The sequence below is a fragment of the Vanacampus margaritifer genome, chromosome 6 (genome assembly GCF_051991255.1).
Source record: "Vanacampus margaritifer isolate UIUO_Vmar chromosome 6, RoL_Vmar_1.0, whole genome shotgun sequence".
NCBI classification, from domain to species: Eukaryota; Metazoa; Chordata; class Actinopteri; order Syngnathiformes; family Syngnathidae; genus Vanacampus; species Vanacampus margaritifer.
The window spans coordinates 28,205,165-28,229,738 of NC_135437.1; the positions used below are offsets into that span (position 1 = coordinate 28,205,165).

The 24,574-nt window shown below is 40.6% G+C and overlaps 2 protein-coding genes across 2 annotated transcripts; both read right to left on the reverse strand.

The window, feature by feature from the left end:
- Positions 1-11,057: 11,057 nt before the first annotated feature.
- Positions 11,058-14,368, reverse strand: ppib (peptidylprolyl isomerase B (cyclophilin B)). The gene is made up of 5 exons (XM_077568516.1): positions 14,145-14,368; positions 13,012-13,125; positions 12,499-12,592; positions 12,224-12,408; positions 11,058-11,432 (listed from the first exon to the last, which is right to left on the reverse strand). Exons 1-5 carry the CDS (start codon positions 14,277-14,279, stop codon positions 11,310-11,312), a joined length of 651 nt encoding a protein of 216 aa, XP_077424642.1. The 5' UTR covers positions 14,280-14,368; the 3' UTR covers positions 11,058-11,309.
- Positions 14,369-15,299: 931 nt separating this feature from the next.
- On the reverse strand, positions 15,300-22,745 carry pdia3 (protein disulfide isomerase family A, member 3). The gene is made up of 13 exons (XM_077568578.1): positions 22,440-22,745; positions 20,968-21,046; positions 20,762-20,879; positions 20,396-20,503; positions 19,530-19,659; positions 19,329-19,445; positions 19,105-19,230; positions 18,863-19,045; positions 17,802-17,910; positions 17,589-17,717; positions 17,434-17,513; positions 16,237-16,294; positions 15,300-15,855 (listed from the first exon to the last, which is right to left on the reverse strand). The coding sequence occupies exons 1-13, from the start codon at positions 22,571-22,573 to the stop codon at positions 15,739-15,741; spliced, it is 1,488 nt and encodes a 495-aa protein (XP_077424704.1). The 5' UTR covers positions 22,574-22,745; the 3' UTR covers positions 15,300-15,738.
- Positions 22,746-24,574: the final 1,829 nt, after the last annotated feature.

The following is a 24,574-nucleotide window of genomic DNA, read 5'->3' on the forward strand; positions in this document are numbered from 1 at the left end:
CTCCATTTTATTGGATTATTTATAATTCAGTTTGTCGTAGAGGTATCTAAATTATTTCGTTATACAGGTAATTAACTAATTACTGTATATGATCCAATTTCAAAAAAAGTAATAATAATAATTAAAATTTTCATGTAGAATAGGAAAAAGTCTATTTGAATAATAATGCTATAATTACAATATTAAATTAAATTACAATAAGCAATTCATAATTCATTTTTATGTTACTGTATTATTGTTAATATAATTTATCAATTATTTTTAGCAAATACAAAAGTCAGCAAAAGTTAAGATGTATGCAATATGTGTTAAATAATTTATTTTAAAAAGTAATCCACATCCTCATTTATACTCTTCATTCTCATTTTTATAGTGTCATCCATAATTCATTCTGCGCAAACAAATTAGATTCTCTCTTTACAAAGGAAGTAATGCTTTACTCACTCATTTAACAATACATACGTTCTAATTATAAATTGTCTGCCTTTTGAATGTGCCATGGTTGTTGTCATTGGAAAGGGTGACGTTATTTCAGCAACAAGCGGCCACACGTTGCACACGAGGTCATATATGACACGCTGACACAATTGAATGTATGCAATCGGCTTTAGCAGCCTGTGAAATGACAGCCAGCCAGTCATTGTGAAAGGAAAACATGTGCAAAAGACACTTTGTCGCCAGCTTCATCCTGGCTTGCCATTTGGACAAAACTGGATGTGTTCAGATCATTTCACCAGGTTTGTGTCGTCAATCTGATGTCGATGCCATGATGGAGGAATGATGAAATACAAGAGAGTCCTCGAGTTACGTCGTGCGCCACCTACGTCGTTTTGACTTTGCGGCGCCCTTGCCTCCTCTGTCGCACCTTCCTTTTCCTTCCTTTCCACATTAATCACGCCATTTTAAAGTTAGGTTGTTGTTACATCCAGCAACGAACATCAGGCGCTCCGGTTTCCGTGTTGAAGTTCGAATGAACTCAGGTCTGCCGTCCGTCAGCGATGAATGTCACGAAATGTTGGTTCCGGCTCTTCTGGGTCGCGCAAATATGGTCTTTGACATGACTGTGCAAAAGTATTTGATGTAAATATCGACTTTAACGGGCAAATCCGACTTCAATCAAAATTCAGATTACGTCGCCGGCATAGGAACGTAACTCAAGGATTCCCCGCATTAATATAATTATCTAAGAACATTTTTGCATAATTAAACTTTTGCAGAGCAACTGCTGATCAAGTTTGTGTGCGTGCGTGCGTGTGTGCGTGCGTGCGTGCGTGCGTGCATACGCTCTGCCTATACTTGCATTCATAACATGCTATCCAGTGGGTATTCCTACTGTGAGTTTGCTTTGCCCCGAGGGATTGGCCTACATTTCTGCAGCTTTTTACGACCTCAATCTTTCCACACCAGGATTAGTTTACAGGCTGATAAAGGTGTTGCGCCTACAGACCCTCGACGGGGTTTTTTTATTATTATTTTTTTAGCAATTTACACAATTACAGTGGACCAACAGGCTTTGAAGACAAGCAGAGCTGTTGGGATCCTCTTATTGTCACGGGAACGATACACATCCCCAAAAAGAGAACAGCATCTCTATTTAGCTGGAGACATCCCTTAAAAAAATTGTCCAGGGGCCTAAACAACGGAACATAGCAGTGCGGTTATGTAAAGTGGAATGGAAAAGAGTCCTGGTGCCAAACAGATTACCCGATCAGTAACAAGATAGCAGGCCCGGCTACTTGATCCTGGCACGTTAGCGATGCCGGTGTTGCTTGCCAGATGAAGCTGGGTGGTGATGGCAAGCATGGCAGGGGTCGCATTTGAGGATTATTAGTGAGATTGCGACGGCCTGTCTATGGTGTTTGCCTTCATGTGTTAGCATTAAGCGAAAGAACTTTCATCTGCCAATTTTTTTTATTTATTTATTTGTTGTTCTTTTAGTGTCATGTTTAATTTTGCTGTTAACGTAACACTAAGGAACTTTTCAAACTTAATAAAATATTTTCATAACTCTTCTGATGAAACATCGACTTAACTCATTCACTGCCATTGATGGCTATAAACGTCAAAAATTCATTTGAATTATTTCTATTAGTTTAACATTTTTTCCCCACTTTTGTTAACTAGAGTATGAAAACCTAGATTTTTTTTATTGTACATTTAGAACAGATATGAAACTTGCGATTAATCGCGAGTTAACTAGTGAAGTCATGCGATTAATTACGATTAAAAGCTTTAATCGCCTGACGCCTCAAATTTTTAATCTTTTCTTCTTCTTTTTAATTCATTCACTGCCATTCACAGGTATAAACGTCAAAAATTCATTTGAATTATTTCTATTAGTTTAACATTTTTTCCCCACTTTTGTTAACGAGAGTATGAAAACCTAGATTTTTTTTATTGTACATTTAGAACAGATATGAAACTTGCGATTAATCGCGAGTTAACTAGTGAATTCATGCGATTAATTACGATTAAAAGCTTTAATCGCCTGACGCCTCAAATTTTTAATCTTTTCTTCTTCATTCACTGCCATTGACAGGTATAAACGTCAAAAAATCATTTTAACTATTTCTATTAGTTTAAAAAAAATCCCACTTTTGTTAACAAGAGTATGAAAACCTAGAATTTTTTTATTGTACATTTAGAACCGATATAAAATTTCTGATTAATCGTGAGTTAACTAGTGAAGTTTTGCGATTAATTACAATTAAAAAATATAATCCCTTCTTGCCCCTAAATTTTAACAAGCTTTTTTTTTTTTAATGGATTTATGGCAGTGAATGAGTTAATGTCAACTGGGAGTGACAAAAAAAACTTTTTGGTGGGGAAGAACTGTTCACTATCTGTTGTGGAGTTAGCTGCCAACTTAGCTAGCGCTCGTAATTGTAACCCTCAGCCTCTATCTCCCGTGATTCCCGTTCATTGTACAGGAATTATGTGAGGTTCAGAAATAAGTCCGATTTAAGTTAATTTGTTCAAATATAATTTACTTATACATTTATGTTTCTCGAATTATTATTTACACGTTTGTATTTGTTTTAAACATATATAAGTAGCTAAATTGACGTGTTGAATCTGCTGTTCTAATTCACTCGCATTTTCCTAAGGTTTGCTGGCTTCTGATTGGTTAGTGTTGGTCAGCTGACGAGTGTTCAGGAAGTGTGCGCGTGTGTGATGAGTAAAGAGCGTTGTTGCAGAAGAAACCTGTCTCCAGTCTGCTTTCTCATTTTATAAAGCGTGTTCCACTAACCACCAACGAACGAATATAAAGGTAAAATGAAGTAAAACTAGTTGGAGACGTGAGAAGCAACGGAAAGGTTTTACAAGACTTGTATGAAAATGGTTTGCGCTCCAAACATTGCTTGATTTTCAAGAAGATTCCACTGTATCGGATGTCGTTAGATGACACAGTTGTACCTAATGTTGTGACCTGTGAAACGTTTCATCTTACTTTTTCAACTCACATGCGAATGACGTCAAGCGGTGTGAAAACAGACCAAATTTCAATTCTTCTCCCACCCAAACACAAAGATTGTCTGTAATCAACACTGAGGCCCTGGAAAAAGTCGCTCCAGTGACCTCATTTGTGCTGGATTTTGGTCATTTAATATGAGTGACACTGGATTATTGTTTTCTCGTGACCAGCTCAAAGCATGAGGGAACAAAAGCAACAAAGAGGCCCACTTGGAACCCGTCAACAATCAATTTGGAGTTTGAGTAATATTGACGGCAACATATTGAGCATGCCAATTTGGTGGATCGGCGGCAGCGTATGGGCACGAATTTCGATTGATTTTTACATTTCATGCTAAGGTTGTTTTGTGCATTTTAATCCACAAAATTGTCGCTTTTGTGTGATTTTGATTGTGGCTGGTTGTTTGTCTATGTGCGCCCTGCGACCAGCTGGAAACCAGTTCAGGGTGTTGCCACAAGAAAACAATAATCCAGTGTCATGTTAATGATCCAGCACAAATCGGGTCACTAATAAAAAAAAAATGGGGGTGTCAAAATTATTGCGTTAATTTACAGTTCCGTTAAGGCCACTCATTTTTTTAACGTGTGATTAATGACCGCCTCTTACTTGGAAAGCCTGTATTTGGGGAATTCCATTAGCAACACAGCAGACACGTGCTCATCAAAATTGAGCAGAAATAAATGGAATAATAATGCATGTCTTGTGGAGACTGGGGTCAAGTTGAATTTGACTATTTTAAAAATAAATGCTGAATTTTGCAAGTTACTTCAATTAATGGCTTCATGTTAAACTTAGCTCTTAATATGAAAAGAAAAATGCGCTGAGCTGTCACCGTCTTACAAATGCAATTATGCCATCTAGTGGCAGAAAAACGACCTCAACATAAATCAATACCACACTTGTTTTTTTGTTATTTTTTTATAGTAGAGTAAATCTTTTTAATTTGAACTAATTCATGAATTATTAAATTACTGTATCAATGACTAAATGATGCCCTAGAAAAGGTATGTAGTGTGTGTTCCCAGTGACTACCGAATCTCTATGAAGACAGGCCGCCCCCTTGTGATGTTGACGCTATCTGTCCTTTTGTTTGCAAGTGGCGGGTCAGCGGCGTCTCTCGAAACACGAGCCATGTCGTCGTTAGTGCTCGGTTCACGTGCGACCGACTACGTGATCCTCCGAGGTCACCTGGTGGAGGAAGAGCGGCAGCTAATCTGTTAGCATCTTGCCAATTTATTAAGCAGGAGTGGCAACAGAGCTGCTCTTTCCAAAACCGTCTCGCCCTTCAGCGCTTTGTCTTTTGGTTTACGTAAGAGTCCCAATTGGACCAGGGGACTCGTTGAACCTTCCAGAAAAGTACTCACTCAAAAGTACTCACTCACACACACGCCACCACTTAGTGGAGCACATTAATGCTAATGCAGACGCACATTGTGATTCAATTTTAATTTATTCCGTAACCTTGCTTGTAACGGAAAATACATGTATCTCAAATCATCTTTCAGCATTGAAATGACTGGAAATGCCATTAATCCGTTTTGTAATGTGTTTTTAATAAGAAAAATTGCTTTCTTTAAAATAAGGTACAGTGCGCAAAAGTTCACCAGTATGATGCTAAATAATAGCATGTAGCTATTGTAGCAGAAAGACCTGAACGGGCCAGAGTAACTTACAAGAGTGGCTAGCGGGAGTAAGCCGTCACCATACGTCGGAGTGGCTAACAAGAGCGGCTAGTGAAAGAAGCTAGCAAAAGCTAACAAGGGCAAAGCATTGGGAGACTAACCCTAAATGAATTATTAGTTCACCACTAGATCACACTAAATACTACTCACTGTCTTTAGTGTTTGTATGGAGATTAAAAAAATAAAAATAATAATCACATTATTCTTGATTTTTTTTATATATATATTTTTAAACCAAGCGCTAGTTAGCATTGGCTCAACTTTTATGCTGTCAAAATATGTTCATAGTTTTGCCACGTATGAAAAACTCCCAAATTGACATATTATTCGCCATAAATCACTTATAGTCGACAACATCAAACAAATTATCTATTTTTCTTCTTTTAGCTTTTATTCGCCCAAATAAAAGCCTAAATGAGAGCAGTCTCAACTTTCCCTAGAGTGATAGGTACAAGGTGGTAAGCAGCACGAGTCATAAATAAATAAATAAAGTAGCAAGGACGTAAAAGTGAGAAAAATGTTATTCAATACGAAGAGCCCGAGCAACAAGACAACAAAGATCAACTTCATATTGAAAACACACTCAGGCACTGTTCAGTGTGCTTACAGTCCCTCGGGACACAACGGAAAACTTCCAAGTGGAATAACTTCAGAGAGTTTCAGTTAAGTCCGCAGAGTATTCACTGCTGTGGTGCCATAATGTCGAAAACCTTTTTTCCACATTTAGTCTTGACCCGAGGGACAGATCAAACAACTATTTAGATAGAAAAAGTACAAACGGTTTGCAAATGCCACACAGAATATAAATATCTTGTCAGTGTCACAGCATATTTTTCTTCATTAAAGTACACATTTTGTCTTTTCCGTGTGACTTATAGGTTCTTATTAGCGCATCGACAGGTGTTTGGTGCGTCTCAGACGTGGCAAATCCAGGTCCAGAAAGTAGAACCCGTGCCACAGTTTGGCTTAGCCCCTGATGCTAGCTAGCTAGCTCCTTAGCAGGTAAACAAGCACCATGGGAGCTCGCTAGCTAGCACCTGGGGCTAAAGCCAAACTTTAGCAGTTTTTTTTTTTTTACTTTCTGGACCTGGATTTGCCACTTCTGGTGTGTCTCACACAGCAGCCTCATGTTTGGGGGCCGTGTGAAAATTCATACGCTTTCACAACGCTCTCAAAAGCAGCTCGTCAGCAGCCTTTCACAACGACACATTTATGCACCACAGCGTCTTCTTTTTTTTTTATTTAAAAAAGAAAAAGGGCCGGGCATTCAGGAAGTGACTCTAATTAGCAGATAACTTGGGCAAAGTAAAATTCTCCTCCTGGGATTGAACATAACATTTGGAAGTAGACGAGTGGAGGGGATAATGTAAGCCTGCCAAATAGTGAGACGAAACGCAGCGTTATCCATAATTGTGATTCAAAGGAATCCACTGAGATACTACAGTGGATGATTTATTCATGAGATTATGCAAGAAAAAAAAAAGATGAAAAAAAAAAAAGAGGAAAGAGTCATGTTATTCAACTATTCAAGTGAAAGCCATTAATGCTGGCCTGTGGCCACTGACTACAATGTAAACGATTCAAAACAGCGGCAACATGGTGCACTAGTGGTTAACGTATTTGCATCATGGTTGGGGTTCGTGTCTCAGCTCTCGCTTTCCCGTGTGGGTTTGTAAAGCGATGAGTCACTCAGCTGTATGTTTGGCATATGATTTAGTAAGCACAACCAAAACCATCATCATACGAACAAAAAGCAACTAATCTTAGCAAACTTACCTTCAAAATGGCAGAGGTACGATGAGATGTCAACCTTGAAAGAAATTCCGACTGTGGACTCTCCTTGACTCGATTGGGCGGTGAGATGCTAAAGCGGCAGCGCCAAAGAGTCATTTAGGGATGCGAGCCCAAGCACTAATGTTCTTGTACTCGGTTTTTGTCTAATACATTTTCCCAAAAAATGTTACTTAAAATCCTATGTATTGCACTTTTATTTTTTTTGATGTGTGTGTGTGTGTGTGTGTGGGGGGGGGGGGGGGGGGGTATGCTAGAGAATACAGAAGACTTTGAAGCAGCCCCTGACCTGAAGAGGTAGCTCTTTGACTGCCAAAAACGTTAAATAACGTTTAGTAAAATCCTATGGAGGAGTGCCAAAGACGTTAAAAGACGTTTGTTTCAAAACAGAGGTGAAACTAACCATTTTCTATTGTTGATTACTGAAAAACGGAATAAGGTAGAAACAAACTTTTTTTTCTGATGAAAGATGAGAGTCCAATCTTTCATTTGGTAGTATGTGTGTTTCCATAGTCCAAACACATAATTTTCTGTGGACCTTGAAAGATCAGTCAAAATGCTTAAATCGGCTGGCACCCACGGCATCCCTTTTCTGAAAACGTCTGGCAGTCAAAGAGTTAAAGCAATGGTTGTTATTACAAAAATGACTAGCAGGTGGCAGCACAGTATAAGAGATCAACCAGGGCCATTTTGCAACAAACTCTTTTTTGCCACGGTTTTCAACATTTTTGTCAATAATGATGAAACTTTGCTATATTTCTAATGCTAATTGCTGCAAAACAGAAACTGATAGAAATATACTTTTTTTCCCTGATGAAAGAAGAGACTCTAATCTTTCTTTTGGTATGTTTTGATAGCAATAGAACACAATATTCTGTGGGCCTTGCAAAATCAGTCAAAAGCCAGTAAAACAGCCGGGAGCGAAGGGGGATGCTTCAGTGAAAATGGCTGCGAGCGAATGAGTTAAATTCCCCTCTTGAAAAGTTGCTTTTTTTGTACAGGTTAGTCACATTCATGGCAGAAAAAGTTTTGAAATAATGTATCCTAGTATCACAACAACTGGGCAGGATAGGGGTGTGTAGACTTTTCCTAGGCACTGTAGCTGGCTTAGTCATTAACCAAAAACCCAAAACACACAAAGATTTTGGCTGTAGCCGTCAGTCGAAAAAAACATTTTTTTTTTATGTCAACGTGCATTTGAGCGCACAAGTGATCAGAATTTGCAGCCTCCTCATGGAAACTTCTAACCTCGACCTCCACATGAGCGTGTGAGAAAAGCCTCGCCGGTTCCCACGCAAGACAATGGCCCGAGCCCAGCAGGAGCAAACCTAAATTAGCCGTCGCTAGTGCTACGCGGCGCTCAGGAAGGCCGGCGGATCGTGGGAACCGCCCCGACGCTCCTTCCAGGGAAAAACGTGGCGAAGGAGAGCGAGAAGCCGAGCGGGAGGAAGCGCGAGAACAATGACGAAGCGGCGAGGCCTTTGCAGCCGCACGCGCTTTCCCAAAGTCATTGACAAAACAACAAGGACCAGTTCCCACGCTGACCTTTCCCACGCCGCTACGCCCAAAGTATTGTATATTTATATTCTCTTGTCAGGACGTTTCCCCTCAAAACTGTTTGTCTTTGCTTATCTTTTGTGGACGTGACAAAACACTTTTTTTTTTCTATTCCAGATACGCCTTTTAATAAATAAGCGCATGATGCTCTTCCAAAAGCTGCATTATACTTCAGGATGAAGCCACACTTAATAAAAAAAAAAAGAAGTTTAATTGGCACCCAAACTTAGCAAACTATTCCATGTCATTTTTGGTGACAAAATGTTCAACAGGATTATGATTTTTTTTTTTTTTTAAATTTAAGTTAGGCATCTTCTAAAAATAATAAAAACACATTCTCTATGCACAAAAAAATCCTCTAGAAAATGACGATTTCTAGAAATTATTGAAAATATTTTTTTATGTTTGAGGAAACACATTTTCAACACAAATATCTGATTTTTCTGGAGAAAAGTTGTATATTGCCTAGGTAAAAAAAAAAAAAGTATTTTTTTTTTAAAAAAAAATATTTTGTAGGAACCAACATAGGACAATATTTATATTTTAAAAAAAAAACTTTACTACACAAAATATTTATGAGGGTGGAAACATTTTCAACAAGTGTGATATTGTCACCCCCATCCAAAAAAGTTAATTTTCTAAAAAAAATTTAATGTAAAAAAAAAAAAAAGCTAGAAAAGTACATAACTTCTGAGGGGGAAAAAAGGCATAGCATGGAGCAAAGACTAGCGGAGAGAAAGGTGCACAGTTTCATGACATTATTATTATACAAGTATTAATGAGGAAAAAAATAAAAAAATTCTATAAAGAGATAGTTTTCGCTATTTTTTTTTCCCAAGTAGTTTTTTTCTGAATCATGTGGCTATTTCTGAAGGGAAAAATATTTAAGACATTAAAAAAAAAAAAAAAGGTATTATAGAGAGTATATTTTCAAGAATACGTCACATATTACAAGGAAAAAAATGCAGCATCTTAAAGAGAAAAATGTGCATTTTCCAGTAGGATATTTAAGAAAAATGCTTAAATATTTCAGAGAAAAAATAATATAGCTCAGTGAAAAAAAAAAAAAGTTTGAAATTGTTGAGGAAAACTTTTCTATTTTAAATAAAGCCGTTTTCCACAAAATTGAGCCATAATCAACCAATCAATGACTTTATTTTAAAATAAATACAATTCTCAAAAACACCCTCTTTTCTGATAAAATATGTAGGAATAACTTCATTCTGCCAAGATGATGGTTTTCCCAGCGTGGCCCTACCGACCACCCCTCGTACAATACGCTAGTGTATAAAGTGGAGGGGTTATTAAAAAAAAAAAAAAAAAAAAGCTGTTTGTGTAGCTAAGTGTAAATAACAGGTTAATTCGCCAATGGGAGCGGCGTGCTGGGATGCGCCGGCATTCTTTGTTTGCGCTGATTCTCTGCAATGTTCCTTTAATCTACGCGACAAAAGCTGCCGTGAACAGCTATGTCAGATATGTCCGGCCCGCGCGGCGCATGCCGCTAGGTGAACAACAACACTGTTTGGCTGCACAATCCTCCCAATCGCTGCAGTGCAAACAAGAGCGGCTTTAAAGATTCCCGGGAATTCTTTCCATATTTGTCCCCGTCCCGGTGAGTCATTGGATGCCTGACTGGATCTGGCCAAAACACCGCAGCGCACTTCCTGGCAGCTCAAAATTACTTTGCGCTGGAGGTGGAAAGTCAGCACAACGATTCAGCCCATTAGCATTACCGGTAGCAGCGGTTGTTCACTACACTTCGGTCCTCATTTACAAGAGGTTTACGAGCGCTAAAAGCGACAAACACATGTGGACGTGAACCTCTTCAATGTCTTTTTTTCTACAATTGGGAAAAATTAATTCATTAAACTTTATACATACAACCTTGTGTGACAGTCAAATGATGGAAATCAACTGTCAGTGTAGTTCAGGGCAGTTCTACTCTACTGTCTACACTAGTTGGACCTCATTGGACTGTTTTTTCCACCCATCACATGGCCTGGACATTATCGTTATTATTAACGATAATTGACAGAACGCAAAGGCCGGGCTGGAACCCGTCTGCCAAGAGTGTGTTCAAACACGCTGCAAAGGAGTGTCAGGAAGGTGAGACAAAGACAGGAAGGACTTGTAAGATGAGAAATTAATTGTCCCCCCCCCCACCTGTGTGTGATTTAATTGGGACAAACAAGCACACTGAAGCCCTTTAGTTGCCCCAAAGTGCCATGAAAAAGCACCACAAAAATGCTGTTCATGTGAAGGAGAGCTAGAAATGAGAATTTCCACTGCTAATGTGTGTTAAAATGAAAGACTAAAGTTAATTAAAATCAATGCAGCAAATTGCATTGCATGCTGCGGTATTTGTCTCAATACTGCCTCCTAGTGGCTGCATTAGAAGCCAGCCATAGGAAAGCTACCGGAGCCGTCTGAAAGCTACAGAACAGTGCCGCCCCCTAGGTTGTCAAAAGGAGAATTACACAACTTTTGCGCACTTTGTAACCCCTAATTTGAAGACCTTATTTTTAAAAGGAGGGGGAAAAAAATTCCAAGAATTTAACAAAACCTGGAAGCTTTATTTCAAGGAATTCCTTCTTGCTTTTAAACAATTACTAAAAAGAAAAAAGGTTGCCCATTGAATATGTAGTGCACCTTGGAATGCTTGATGATGTTGACGTGCCTCGGGTGCTTCCGGACGACTGCTGACGGCACATGGAGAGCCCAACAAGCTTCTCCTCCAGGATGGACACGGGTGGCCCGCACGATGAAATCCCCCTCGTGGTTCCCCTCACCGCCGCGCTTCATTCCTACTCCTTGCCGATGGCGAACGACTCGTCCACTGCGATCACGCCGCACTCGTAGATGACCACGTCTTGCAGGGGCTGGTCACGATCGTTGGTCTTTGTGTCCTCAATCTTCTTCACAACATCCTAAATAACAACAACGTGTTGTATGGAAAAGCAGCTTTTCATGTTGAAATACATGAAGGAAAATATAAAGACATCAAAAAATGATTTTAAAAACACTTTCAGATCAAAAGGACTATCCTCATAACTATATTGTTGCCATTGGGCAAAAAAAAAAAAGGTGCATGTCCAAATATGGTCACACTTCCACATTTTTCACAAACCAATACTACGGGTCAGTCCAAGTCTCTCTCCTTTTTTTTTTTTTACGCATTATTAAACAATTTCAAGTGTTGCAAATTGATTAGATACCACGGACTTCCAACTTCCGGGTTTTACACATCAGCGCCGTTTCCGGCCACTGGGCTGCGTTCCAACACTCGAACCCCCACCCCTGCTCATCGGCGGGAGGGAGTCTCGGGTATTTGAAATGCTTCAGACACCATGACAGACACGACACACTCGCAGCCACGTACCCGTCGACGGGAACGCGCAACCGAGGGGCACAAATGCGAAAGCGCAAGTACTGGGACGCGGCCCACACGTCGCAAACCGGAAACAGAGTTTATGGGTGAAAACCCGGAAGTGGGAAATCCCGCCTCGGAACTGAAGAAACGCTTAAAGCAATGGTAGTTATTACAACACAAAAATAACGGCCAGCAGGTGGCAGCAGAGTATAAGAGATCAACCAGGGCCATGTTACGAAAAGCTCTATGCCCATTGTTTAAAACGGATTTGTGAATAATGATGAAAATTAGATACATTCTAAACGCTAATTGCTGCAAAATGGAAACCGATAGAAAATAAAATCTCACCATTCCCTCCAGCACTTTCCCAAAGACGACGTGTTTGCCGTCCAGCCAGCTGGTCGTCACGGTGGTGATGAAGAATTGCGAGCCGTTGGTGTCTCTGCCGGCGTTGGCCATGCTGAGCCAACCGGGGCCGTGGTGCTTCAGCTTGAAGTTCTCGTCAGCAAAGCGGTCGCCGTAAATGCTCTTGCCTTGGGGGAGGAAAAAAAAAACGCGCACGGCTGACTGACATGCACGATGACGGCGATCACGACTAAAATGGAGGCCAGTCGGTATCTTACCTCCGGTTCCGTCTCCCTTGGTGAAATCTCCTCCCTGGATCATGAACTGATTGATGACGCGGTGGAATTTGCTGCCCTTGTAGCCAAAGCCTTTCTGCACATGTCGACAAAACAATGCTCTTGGTTAACAGCCATAAACATACATGAAAATGTTGCAAATACTTTTTTCACCACGATTAAGTCTCACAAACTTCAGGATTAATTAAGCATACTCCTCATAAACAAAGCCTTCACTGCCAAATTTGATAGCAGCTTGAAAAGTCCAGAAGAACGACGTGTTGACGAATTTATGTCTGCATTTTGAAACTGAATTGCAGCAGCCAGCAATGCATATTCAGAAGCACGATCAAGTTGGAGATATTTATAGTCAAGTTATCCCAATTCCACACACAGATGAGTATGTGAAGCAATTAAAAGTATGAAGGTTATGAATTATTTAGTAGTCCAGCGACCTTCCTCCTATTTTGCTGACCCGCCTTCACCACTCCATCATTTGCATCCCCACTTTTTTACCTCTCCTGTTGCCAAGGCCACAAAGTTGTCAGCCGTTTTAGGGACAGTCTTCCCGAACACCCCGATGACGATCCTTCCGATTATGTCCTCTCCGATTTTCATATCAAAGTACACCTGTAGCAAAGAAGAAGTTAAAATTGTATTAATACAAAGCATCCATACAAAGACAAAGTTTTCAGGATAGTTCCGGGCTCTAGTTATAGTTGGCATTGCCACAGAATTAAGCCAATACATACTTACCTGTTCCTTGTGTCTTTAAAGTGACAATTTTTGAAAGGTTTATAATCACGGCAAATCAACGCTAATTTTAATGAGCCCGATGTTAATATCAGGCTTGCAGACTTCCATTAGATAGTTTGGTTGAACATTTTGGTGTTTAAATGCGCAATGAATAATTTGTCTTTTAAGATTTCTTTACTCAATTAAAGCAAGTCGGTGAGCCTCTAGCACAGGGGTGGGCAAACTCGGTCCTCGAAGGCTGGAGTCCTGCAGGTTTTGTATGTTTCCCTTCTCCGACGCAGCTGATATATGATCAGCTCATCAGCAAGCTCTGCATGAGCTGATAACGATGCCGTTGATTGGAATCAGTTTATGTTGGAAGAGGGGAAACCTCCAAAACCTGCAGGATTCCGGCCCTCGAGGACCGAGTTTGCCCACCGCTGCTCTAGCGTAACAAGCACCTCAGGCCGAATGCCGCTCAAAACATTCCAAAATCCATCCATATTCTAATTGTGAGCTGTAAGGGGATCCACTTTACACATTTTCAAGACGGGTGGACAAAATGACCGTTCACAGTAAAACAAAGGCGTGGGACTGCTACATGGCTAGCACCGGCTAGCCAATTCGATTTTTTTTCTAATTGATCTACGTCAACACAAATTAGTTACTAATATGTGGAGAACATGCATGTCAAGTACAATAATAACAATCCCAACAACATTTACCCAGCGGGCGTGTATTTCTTATCTAAAATGTAACCCTAGCATGGCAAATATCAGATTGGTGTTCTACGCCGCAGGCAAGCTAGCTGGCGAGATGGGTTGAGTATGACGTGGCTTAGCGAGCCGTTAGCATTAGCACCGATGTAGCATTCCGCTCCTCTGTCTCTCTTTCTGGCGAGCCAAGCAACTCACCTTAGCGGTTACTTTGGGGCCCTTCTTCTTGTCGTCTGCCGACGAGCCGCTAGGGAAGGCGAGAAAAAACACGGAGCCCACGATAACCGTGGCAGCCACAATGAACTTCATCCTTCTCTCGCAGAGTCTAACCATCAACGAAAAGACTACGGAGGGGCTAGAAAGCGACCCACAACACTCTGGTAGCTTTATAGTCGGGAGCGCAGACCGGAAACGGCGTACGATATCCGGTGCGGAGACTGGTCAAACGTACTTCCGTTTTCACCCGTCTTTTTTTTATTGCTTTATTTAACAAATTGAAATAAAAAGCCAAACATGGCAAACATTAAACAAACAGTTATCATCACAGTACACAACAATCTCACAATAACAGTAAGGCCATTCACTTTTCCAAAGCGCAGCCGCTTGTGATGCCTACGTGGGCGTGCCGTCATGAAGTTGCAACGCGCAACGCGGTGATTGGTTGATTTTTCAGCCAATTAGAGACGCGTTAACTACGTTTTACGCGTTTTCACTACTTCAAAGTAACTTCAGTGGATTTAAGCTTGTGGTGTACTGTGATGATTATTGTTTTCTTAATGTTTGCCATGTTGGCTTTTGATTTCAATTTGTTAAATAAAGCAATAAAAAATAAAGTAACTTCAGTGGACTTCCGCATACTCGCGGTTCAGCACCTGTGGATTAATTTATTCGCGGATTGTTTTCACGTTCTTCATGGAACACACATATTGGAGGTTTATCAGCAATATTTTATCAATTTTGGGCCACTTTCTGTGGAGAACACATAATCGCAGTTCATCAGTGTTTTTGATATTTTGCTCACAAATGAATTTCAGTGTGTATCAATTATATGCATATTTTCGCGGGTCACCCGTGTATAGCGAAAATATGTGTAGCAAAGTTAACTCAAATTTAAAAAAATGTTTTGGGGAAAAATTGAAACGTTGAAAAATACATTTTCTGAATATAAGTAAACATTTGATCAAATGCTTATATTTCTTAATTTGGCAACACACTTAAATATGCAGTACTGTTGTTCTAATATTTTAGATTGCATATCTCACAGTTGATAAAAATGGTCGATTGTTTAAAAATTCCAGTTTTTACATTGCTTTCTCCATGGCAGTGCTGGTGCTTAACAACAACAAAAAAAAGTTCAGTTTTGTGGGCCTTTTTATTTCACAATCCTTCCAAATGTACAAAAACAGACAACCAAAAAGGAAGGCATACACCATTAACGTTACCCTCCCATGTGACAACAAGTAAAACAAGAACAAAGCGGCAGGTGACGTCGAATGCAGCGTGGCATCAGCAGCCGGAGGTGCAGAGTAGACAAGATGTTTTTTTTTTTAACAAAAATAAAAGGAAAAATCATGAATCTGAAAAAGCGGTCCCGTTCACTTAAAAAAAACAACCCAAAAAAAACAAACAGCTCCATTTCTTCCATAGCATTGGCAGAGGACCCAATCAACTTGGCTTCAGAGCATTTTGTAGTTCACTAAGAAAGTGGAATAATTTACTTCTCTTCTGTTGATTCCCCCTAAACAATTTTTGAAAAACTCCCAAGTTTCGGCTTTGAGATTTCCATTTCATTTTATAGCTCATCGTCGCTCTTCTTCTTCTTCTCCTTCTTGGGCTCCTCCTGCATCACCAAGGGGTTGGAGGCCTCCCTCTTCAGGTAGGAGACAAAATCGCTCACCTCACGGCCTCCCTGGAATGCCGCAAGACAACATTAGCTCCAAGCCAGATGAGACACTTATTTTTAAAGGAGCACCCAAATAACTTTTTATATTATTGTTTTGGCATTTTAACAGCGAATAGGTGAGTTCCCCCACTAAAGTTCACCCCCAAAATCCAAATGCCAAATCATGAAAATGCCTGGGCTCACAAAATTGGAAAAATCTGCTGTTTGTTTACTTTTGGACGGGACGATGACTTGAGAAGTGTTTCGAACATCCGCCAAGTGTACTCATTTTATTTTATTTAGTAATGATTGTGGTGTGTTGGATTGATAATGTTTGTAGTGGGGGACAATAAAGTTTCTCCTGATTCTGAGTCACGAGTGTAGTTTGGTGTGGTTGGCAACACTCACCTCATATTTCTTTGGTTGCATCTTACTGCCGGCTGGCGAAAAGTAGATTGTTGGGAATCTAAGGGAACAATAACAGCATTATCATCATTAGTATTCAGTCGATTATATTTTTAACTCAGTCACTGCCATTGACGGCTATAGACGTAAAAAAAAAAAAAAAAAAAATCATTGTAACCATTTATATTAGTTTAACATTTTTTTGGAACTTTTGTCAACAAGAGTATGAAAACCTACAAGAAGAAAAAAAATATTGTACATTTCGAACAGATATACAATTTGTGTAATTAATCGTGAGTTAACTAGTTTAGTCATGCGATTAATTAAGATTACTAATATTAATTGCCTGACGCCCCTAATTTGTAATAATCTTTTTTTTAAAGAACAAAAGATTAAAAATTAGAGACATCAGGCGATTAAAATTTTATATCTGTTCTAAATGTACAATTAAAAAAAGTAGACAAAAGTAGAAAAAAAACGTTAAATAGAAAATAGTTCAAATTAATTTATGGCAGTGAATGAGTTAATTGTAAATAAATCGCATGGCTTCAATAGTTAACTCACAATTAATTGCACTTTTTTTTATCTGTTCTAAAGATCTTTTAGTCATTGGTAGAGTAATATCATAATTTTTTAAATTGAGTTAAAATTAAAGAGATGTCCTGTACTGTAAAGAAAACAAGTGTGATATTGATGTATTGTCATGTCTCTGCCACTAGGTGGCATAATTGCGTTTGTAAGACGGTGCATTTTTCGTATCATATTAAGAGCTATCTCATCTTGAACATGAAGTAAACTTGTGAAATTCTACGCATTTTAAAAATACAACGTGACCCCAGTCTCCACAAATATAAATGCTGCTAAATGTTGTCGTGGACGTGTCTGCTGCGTTGCGACTAGATTTCCCCCAGTACAGGCTTTACAATTAAGGGGCTTAATTAATTAATTATTAATGGCGCAAAAAATAATAATTGTGGCATTAAAGGGACATGCACTGTTAACTTTGCCAACTTTGTGAGGTTAATAAATTTGTATTTGTAAGTGTTTTTATAAAAATAATTCCTGTTATTCTGACTACGGAATTAGCGCAGTCACAAATTTGGCATCTTAATTTTGTTTGGACGAGACATCCTTTGAGCTGGCGATGTCATTTTCGACTCCTTTTTTATTTTGTGCTCTGCAATTTTGCTCTCAACTCACCCGCTGACTTCATAAGGTGAAGGTACGTCGTTGGCCGTGGCGTCCATCTTGGCGATGATCACGTTGGGATCGTTGGCCAGCTAATTGAGAGACGGGAGGGCAATTTATAGACTTGTTTCTGAAATGTCATCCATCCACTTTGGAGCGGAGTTCACCTTCTCCCCGAGCTCCGTGTATTTGGGCTCCAGGCTCTTGCAGTGGCCGCACCACGGAGCGTAGAACTCGATGAGCACGTCTTTGCTGTCGTCGTTGACTATGGCGTCAAAGTTCTCTGCCACCAAAACCTGCAAACGCGCACGGCAACAAATCGTGAGCATTCAAGGCGGCGCTTTTATTGACCGTTTGCAGACAACGGGCGCCAGGGTCACCTTGACGGGTCCGTCGTTGTTCTCCGGGACGGGTTCCGACTTCAGGTAACGCTTCAGTTTGCCATCAAAGTAATCCTGCAGGAAGCTCTCAAGAGCTTTTCCATCACGACTGGAAAACAAAAAGACAACGGGAATTAAATATGCACAACAGAGTCAAATAAGGAACAAAAAAAAGCAGAACATGGACCATCATGATAGGGATGGGAATCTTTGTCTCACGATTAGTCGATTTTGGGTGTGCGATTCAATTCAGAATCGATTTTTGATTCAAAAATGATTTGACAATGATTTCGGCTTCAATTTATAGATGTGCAAATAATCTACATGATCAACACCAGTCTGGATTGCAAGACAGAATGACAATTGGAGACAGTAAAATGTCTTCTTTTAAAAAAAAATATATATATTATTAATTTTATTTACATTTATTAAATTTTAAAATGTGTGGAAACAGTGTGTGGACCTCAACTGCTACTCGTGAACTAGTATCAAGCTATTTATTACACTCCAAATGTAAACACACTTTGTTTAGCTCGTTTCTCCAACGTAGCTTGCTCAAGGCTAATGCACAATGGAAAGTGCCACTGACTCGCTAATGCCAATTAGCATGCTACACTTTTATCACTCAAAACGGCTATTTATACAAAACGCTTCAGGAATGTACAGAGCAGCATGTTGACATTAATCACTGGCATATTCTCTTCCTACACTGCAAAAAAAACAACACCTTTTTATTGGCACGCTGCAATTTATTTTTTATTTTTATTATTGGCATAACTTGATTGTGACTTTTTCCTTTTGCTCCAATGTGGCTACAACTTAACAGTGTAACAGAACGTGTGGAATCACACTGCCACCTAGTGGCCAAATCGGGTACAACACGGACAGCACACTCAATAATGGCACGCACAAACAAGGGCAAGGCGGTCATTTAAATAAAAACGATTTTGGGACTTTTCAAATAAATTCTGAATCTTACTACATGAGAACCGCAATTCTTATGAGAATGGGAGTTTTTGGCACACTCCTAATGGATGACATCTTTGTCAGGTTGAACTTACGTGAACTCCTCGGTCATGACGTATTTGTCTCCCTTGGCAGTGCGCACGGCCACCAGGGGGAGCTCTCCTTGGGCGTTTTCCAGGCCGAACTCAGTCAGGTCATGGCTGAACACCTGCTTGTTGGCCACGGCAAAGCGCAGCTGCTTGCCCTGGTCCAAGAAGCTCTTTGCCACCTTCATCACCCTGTTGAAACACGCATGAGCTTCTGCAGTCCGCTTGGGAATTTGAAAAGTGCAGTGTACCTATTCCTCCAGTAGTTGGAGCCTTTGGGATTCTTGTCATAATCGACATCGTAGTAGGCCACCAGCAGGTCTTTCCCCCTCAGCTGGTCTTTGTTGTCATCGGTCATGTGGGGGCAGATTCCAAAGCTGATTGGATGAGAGCAGGTAAGCACTTATCAGTTTGCACTCATTGATCACGCAGCAGGAAGTCCAATATTTTGGTTCCGAGCCGATCTCTGACGTACACGCTGTCCTTGATAAATGCCTTGAGTTTGTTTTTGGTGCATTTCGTCTCGCTGAATTGGACCGAATCATCTTCAAATTTGTTGCCAAGTCTGGGCGGGCGGAACAGGATGACACCCCTGGAAATAATAACAACAACGAGTTAATAGCTACAGTTGACTTGTTGGCTGTGAGGACGTGCAACCCGGAAGTTTTGCACTCACTCGCCGTCCACGCCTTGACTCTGGAGGAGCGCCCCGACGCTGGTGTGGGCGAAGCGGTAGTTCTCCCGTAGGTCGTTGGCCGCCTTCTGGTATTCGCCGGCCGCAAGGCTCGCGCTGTCGGCAAAGAAGCCTGGAGGGAAAAGTTAACAATGGGGAATCCAGCGTCAAATGGCTTTCACTTTCATTTTCAAGGCGGCTGAACTGGAAAAGCGACATTTCATTAAGGTGGGGCCATATAATGTTAGCCGCTAAACCTCCCCCCCCCCCCACCATTCAATTTAGTACATTTGTTAATCATAATTCAGAACAGTTTGTTTTAAAAAAAGAAAACTTTATGTGCAATACAAATGGATCATACTTATAGAACTTACAGTGTAAATGCAGCGTTAATATACAAAGTGCACTTTTGAGGAGTAAATCCCATCTTTTTTTTTTTTTTTTAAATCACCACATCGGACTATTATGATACTGCATTTCAATGTTGATGGCAGTACTTGCCAAGAGCTAAATATGTTGAGGTGGAACTTGACATGAATGAAAAGTTTGAGACCCAAGACCTTCGATGCAGATCTGGGCGGACCCATCTTTTTTTTTTTTTCATCTACGTCCTGTTTCTTGCTCCATTCTTTTCATTTTGAAAACCTGCGCTGAAATTGACATTTTTCTTGACCTTCTACAGACCTAATGAGTCTTTTGAGAGGCCTCACAAGTTGCAACCAAGAAAAACATCTGGATCAAGAAATATGTTTTAAGGATATGTATAGTTAAGTTAGTGGGCCAGATTTTATTTCATGCAGCCATTTGACAAAATAAAATCCAGGCCCCTTTCCCCCCCCCCCCCAGTGAGGTGAAGTGTGTAAACTCACCGACTATACCACCGTCTTTATCGGAGATGAACTTCTGGAATGCCTCCTCAGTGGTGATCTCCACGGAGGCGGGGCCGGCCTGCTTCTTCAGGAAACTCACAATCCCATCTACCAGACAAAAAAAAAAAAAAATCCTGTTAAAAACATGCAAACAAATGCATAGCTACCTTTGCTTTCGGATTGAATTTGTTGTCAAGCTTGGAACACAAATGACTTGTACATCATATGGATTTTCCCCATTGGAATAAATTGAAAATGACTTTTTTGTTGAATATTTTAAGATGAGCAATGTACTGCATAAAAAAAGTCATGTAAAGAAATAAACCACGTCAGCGTCGACTCGTGCAACTCAAGGTACGATTGTACCTGCAGATCTGGGGCCATCGTAGGGCCCAGAGATTTCCCCGGCCCTGAAGATCTTCAAGGTGGGATATCCGTTGACTCCGTATTTGCTGCAAGTCTTGGTGTGAGCTGTGCAGTCAACCTGGGGGACAAAAATGGACGTGTTGAACGGACGAGGCAAGAAGAGTTCAAAGACACGTTAAAAGGCAGGCAATTATCCTGGCAAGTACCTTTGCCAAAGGAACGATGCCTTTCAGACGCGTGGCCGCCACCTCATACTCGGGGGCGAGCCGTTTACAATGACCACACCTTAGGAGGACAGAGGAGACATTAGAAACACAAATAGAATGTGTAATCCGCTCTCAACTTGGCAAGGGAAACGTTTGCTCGGCTGTGAATGTTTATAAAAAGGACACTACACAATGCACATTACGAACCCGAACTCACACGTTGCCGTGTTGTTCAACACACAAATTCAGATGACATGCATGCAGGAATGCAAGGAGAGATTTCAAGGTGCTGGGAGAAGTGAGGGCCGTCCGTGCCTTGCCCAAGGACACCTCAATGGCTGTCAGCAACCAGATTTGACTTCAACAACTAGTCGCTATTCTGCCAAACCGTGACCCTCTGGTTCAAAGTCCAAGTGCTTATGCTGAGCTATAGCTGCACGTTATTTTTCTTCCTTTTAACATACCAACCTTTAAAAAAACCATTTATAATAGTCTTAAATACTTGTGTAATTTACCTTGTATGGAAGGTTGTCCATACCATCCAAATATGAATGTCTTACTTATTGCTGCACTTCTTATTCATTTAATTTTATCTCTTTCTATTCTGTTGGTTTCTCTTTACTGTAAACTGCAGCTGGACGGAGTCCAGGAAAAAGTTCCCCACGGGGAAAATAAAAGTATATCGTATCGTATCGTAATAAGTGAATTGTTTTAACCACCTAAAGATTAAGTAGCAAAATGTCCTCTGGTAGATTTATGTTTATGTAATATTCCCCCAAAAAATTCTGCTTCGAAAATATCCACAGTATACTTTGTTCTTAATACTCAATACTCTTGTGAATGAACAAAAACACATTTTGAAAGCTTCGATTCTTTACGGGTGTGACGTTTCTTTGAAAAAAGACATTTTGTTTCGCTTTTAAAAAGGTTTTTAAGTTTCACTACATGAATTTACGTCACATCTATCAACCAATCAGAGAAAGCCACCCAAACTTCGCCGTCCAATCGGAGCGTTACAACAGCGAGTGAGCACGCCCTCAACTTCCTTGTGCATGCTAAACGGTGCGTATAAAGTGCAGAAGACGCGAAAAGGCCTTCGATGTTAGAACAAAACAAAGCCGGGACGTTTTCAATTTTTTTGAGTTTATTAAATACGGAATCCTTGCAACTGCGGTTCGTGCTTTCATTGCAGTTACTTTCGCCTCTCGCTAGCTAGCATGCTAACACCTCATCACGAGTCATTTTTTCATGACAATAAAACACACATTTCCTTGTGAACATAACAATTTGAAAATTTATATGTACGTTTAAACACACACACACCGTTAGGAACCTTGCACGCAAGCTTCACGTTAGGCCAGTTAAGGCGTTTGATGCGGGGGAAAAAACAAGCTAGCGTCGTCGTCACGTTTACAAGCAGTTTACCTACTCCTTCACATGGAGGAAATTAATCAATCGTTACAATGTCTCACCACGGGGCATAAAATTCCACAAGGAGGAGCTCCAGGTCATTAATGCTGCTTTCAAAGTCGTCGTCGGTTAAATCGAGCACGTCGCTGGCTCGGGAGAGCCCGGCGAGCGCGACCAGAAAGATGAGCCTCAGCATCGCACTCGGCGCCGGCTCTACAAATCGTCCGAACTGGTTTGCAATCAACAACGAGGAAGAAGTACGAGAGGGGAAATAAATCGAGATTATTGCGGGGGTGGTGGTTAGCTCCGGGCTATGGATCGAAAGAAAAAGGCCTAGGAGGCGGGGAAGATGTTGGAACAGGTCTCGGCGCCGCTCCTTATCACACTGTGGCAGCCCGCTATTGGTCGAGCTGGTGTATCACTCAGCGCGTATCAGCCAATCGGGGTGCAGCACACCGGCGCTTCGTCGAGAGGCGACCAATCGGAGCGTGACGACATCTTTCGCTCGCTCGCATGTCGAAGTCATTATGAGGAGCGTTCACTGACGTGCCTAAGTGGCGGTCATGTTGGAAGAGACAACATCAAAACCTCGTTTCTCAAACGATTTGCACTAGATTTACATTTCATGTCAATGCCAAAACGTGAGCACATTGTCACATTCCTGCCGTTTAGTTTCTACACTCAAGCACACTTTGACAGAGGTCTTTATTGTGATCCATTTCATGGCATGTTTCTTTTAAATGTACATACACGTCCCCAACAGCGCATTATTTTCTTCAATATCACCTTTGTCTTTGATAATACCCCAACAGAGGAAATCAATTTTGTTGGAAATGTGATGATCATGGTGGCCATTTTACTGTGCACTAAATAAAGAATTCAGCAACGCTTAAATGCACACTTTCCTACTATTTGAATTGAATTACTAAAATTAATAAACTACCGTAAGACATTTAAAATGATTAAGATGCACCCAAAGGTAACATTAATGTGTAGGTCATGTCACGTGACTTCCTCATGTCCATGTGACATTGTGACAAGATGAAGTCGGCGATTTCCTGCTGTAACTAACCTGCTGGTGCAGCAACTGGTCAGCAGAGGGCGCTCTCGGAGTGATTTGCAAGGGTCACTGCGGCGGCTTCTTCTGGTTCTTTTCCATTTTTTTTTTTGCGACGGGGAAACGTTCAGTCCAGTTTCAGTCGAGTTGTGCTGCCTTCTTTGCGCTTACTGTACACATTTAACTAATGCCCATAGCTCAAATGAGGTTAATCCAGTTTGTTGAGAATGTTCTCAGTATTTCTTCACTTATAAAATAAAATAAATAATAAAATAAAATAAAATAAAAAATGTTTTTTTTTTTACTCGGAGTAGTCTCAGTGTATAGCACCTGTCTGGTGAAAGAATGACAATTAAGACCTTTTTATTATTTTTTTTTTTTTACTGCTGCCTAATATCAAAGCAGGACACATTTGACTTGAACAGTACAGTATTTAAATCCACACACTGTGAATGTTCTACGCTACAGATGTTTTTTTCCCCCTTCTTTGTCACCAGAGTCCCTCGTTTCTTTCCTGCCCCCCATCGGAGCACCACAGAAGTGGTTGCCACGGCAACCCGCTGGCTCCTCTATCATAATGTGGAACACGGAAAAAAGGGAACGATGCTGATGTCACGCTCGCCGTTAAGCTCCTCCAACGCGTCATGTCTCCCCCGGGGGAAAAAAGCAACAACACTGTGCGCCTCGTTGTCCACGTCCAGACAATAACATGTTGTGCGCCTCATAAGTGGAAACAATGGTTGATTGGGAAACAAGAGCACTCAGTTAAGCGCAGACCTCCGCCAAGGCTCAACAATGGCGTCAAAATATGAAGTGTTTTTCCAAAGAGAGATTTGAGCCGCTCATCTTCAAACTTGAGGTGGTTCACATCCTTAGATATTTCAAAATGAAAAGCAAAGCTTAGCTTTTGATTTCGTTGAGTGCTGTTGCCGTGGCGACGCACAGTTTGCAAAGAAAAATGATCATGGGTCACAGCCCCACTTGACCCCCAATGCAAGCAGACTGTAACATACACAAGTTGTGGTGACACATTTGCTTTGAAGCCCTGCAAAAAACAACAAATTTTAACCCTAACCTGGGCTCGTAACCCTAATTTAAGACCCAAATTTGAGTCCCTAAACTTTGTTGAAACCACAAACC

What these genes read in the sequence shown, in the direction of transcription:
- ppib (XM_077568516.1), bottom strand. Translation starts at nt 14,279, where the DNA reads ATGGTTAGACTCTGCGAGAGAAGGATGAAGTTCATTGTGGCTGCCACG. An exon ending in TGGCCTTGGCAACAGGAGAG is followed by an intron (nt 12,593 to 13,011) that starts GTAAAAAAGTGG and finishes CGACATGTGCAG; the next exon opens with AAAGGCTTTGGCTACAAGGG. An exon ending in GGAAAGTGCTGGAGGGAATG is followed by an intron (nt 11,433 to 12,223) that starts GTGAGATTTTAT and finishes GTTGTTATTTAG; the next exon opens with GATGTTGTGAAGAAGATTGA.
- pdia3 (XM_077568578.1), bottom strand. Translation starts at nt 22,573, where the DNA reads ATGCTGAGGCTCATCTTTCTGGTCGCGCTCGCCGGGCTCTCCCGAGCC. An exon ending in AGTCAAGGCGTGGACGGCGA is followed by an intron (nt 19,446 to 19,529) that starts GTGAGTGCAAAA and finishes TATTATTTCCAG; the next exon opens with GGGTGTCATCCTGTTCCGCC. An exon ending in TCACCTTATGAAGTCAGCGG is followed by an intron (nt 16,295 to 17,433) that starts GTGAGTTGAGAG and finishes TTGTTCCCTTAG; the next exon opens with ATTCCCAACAATCTACTTTT.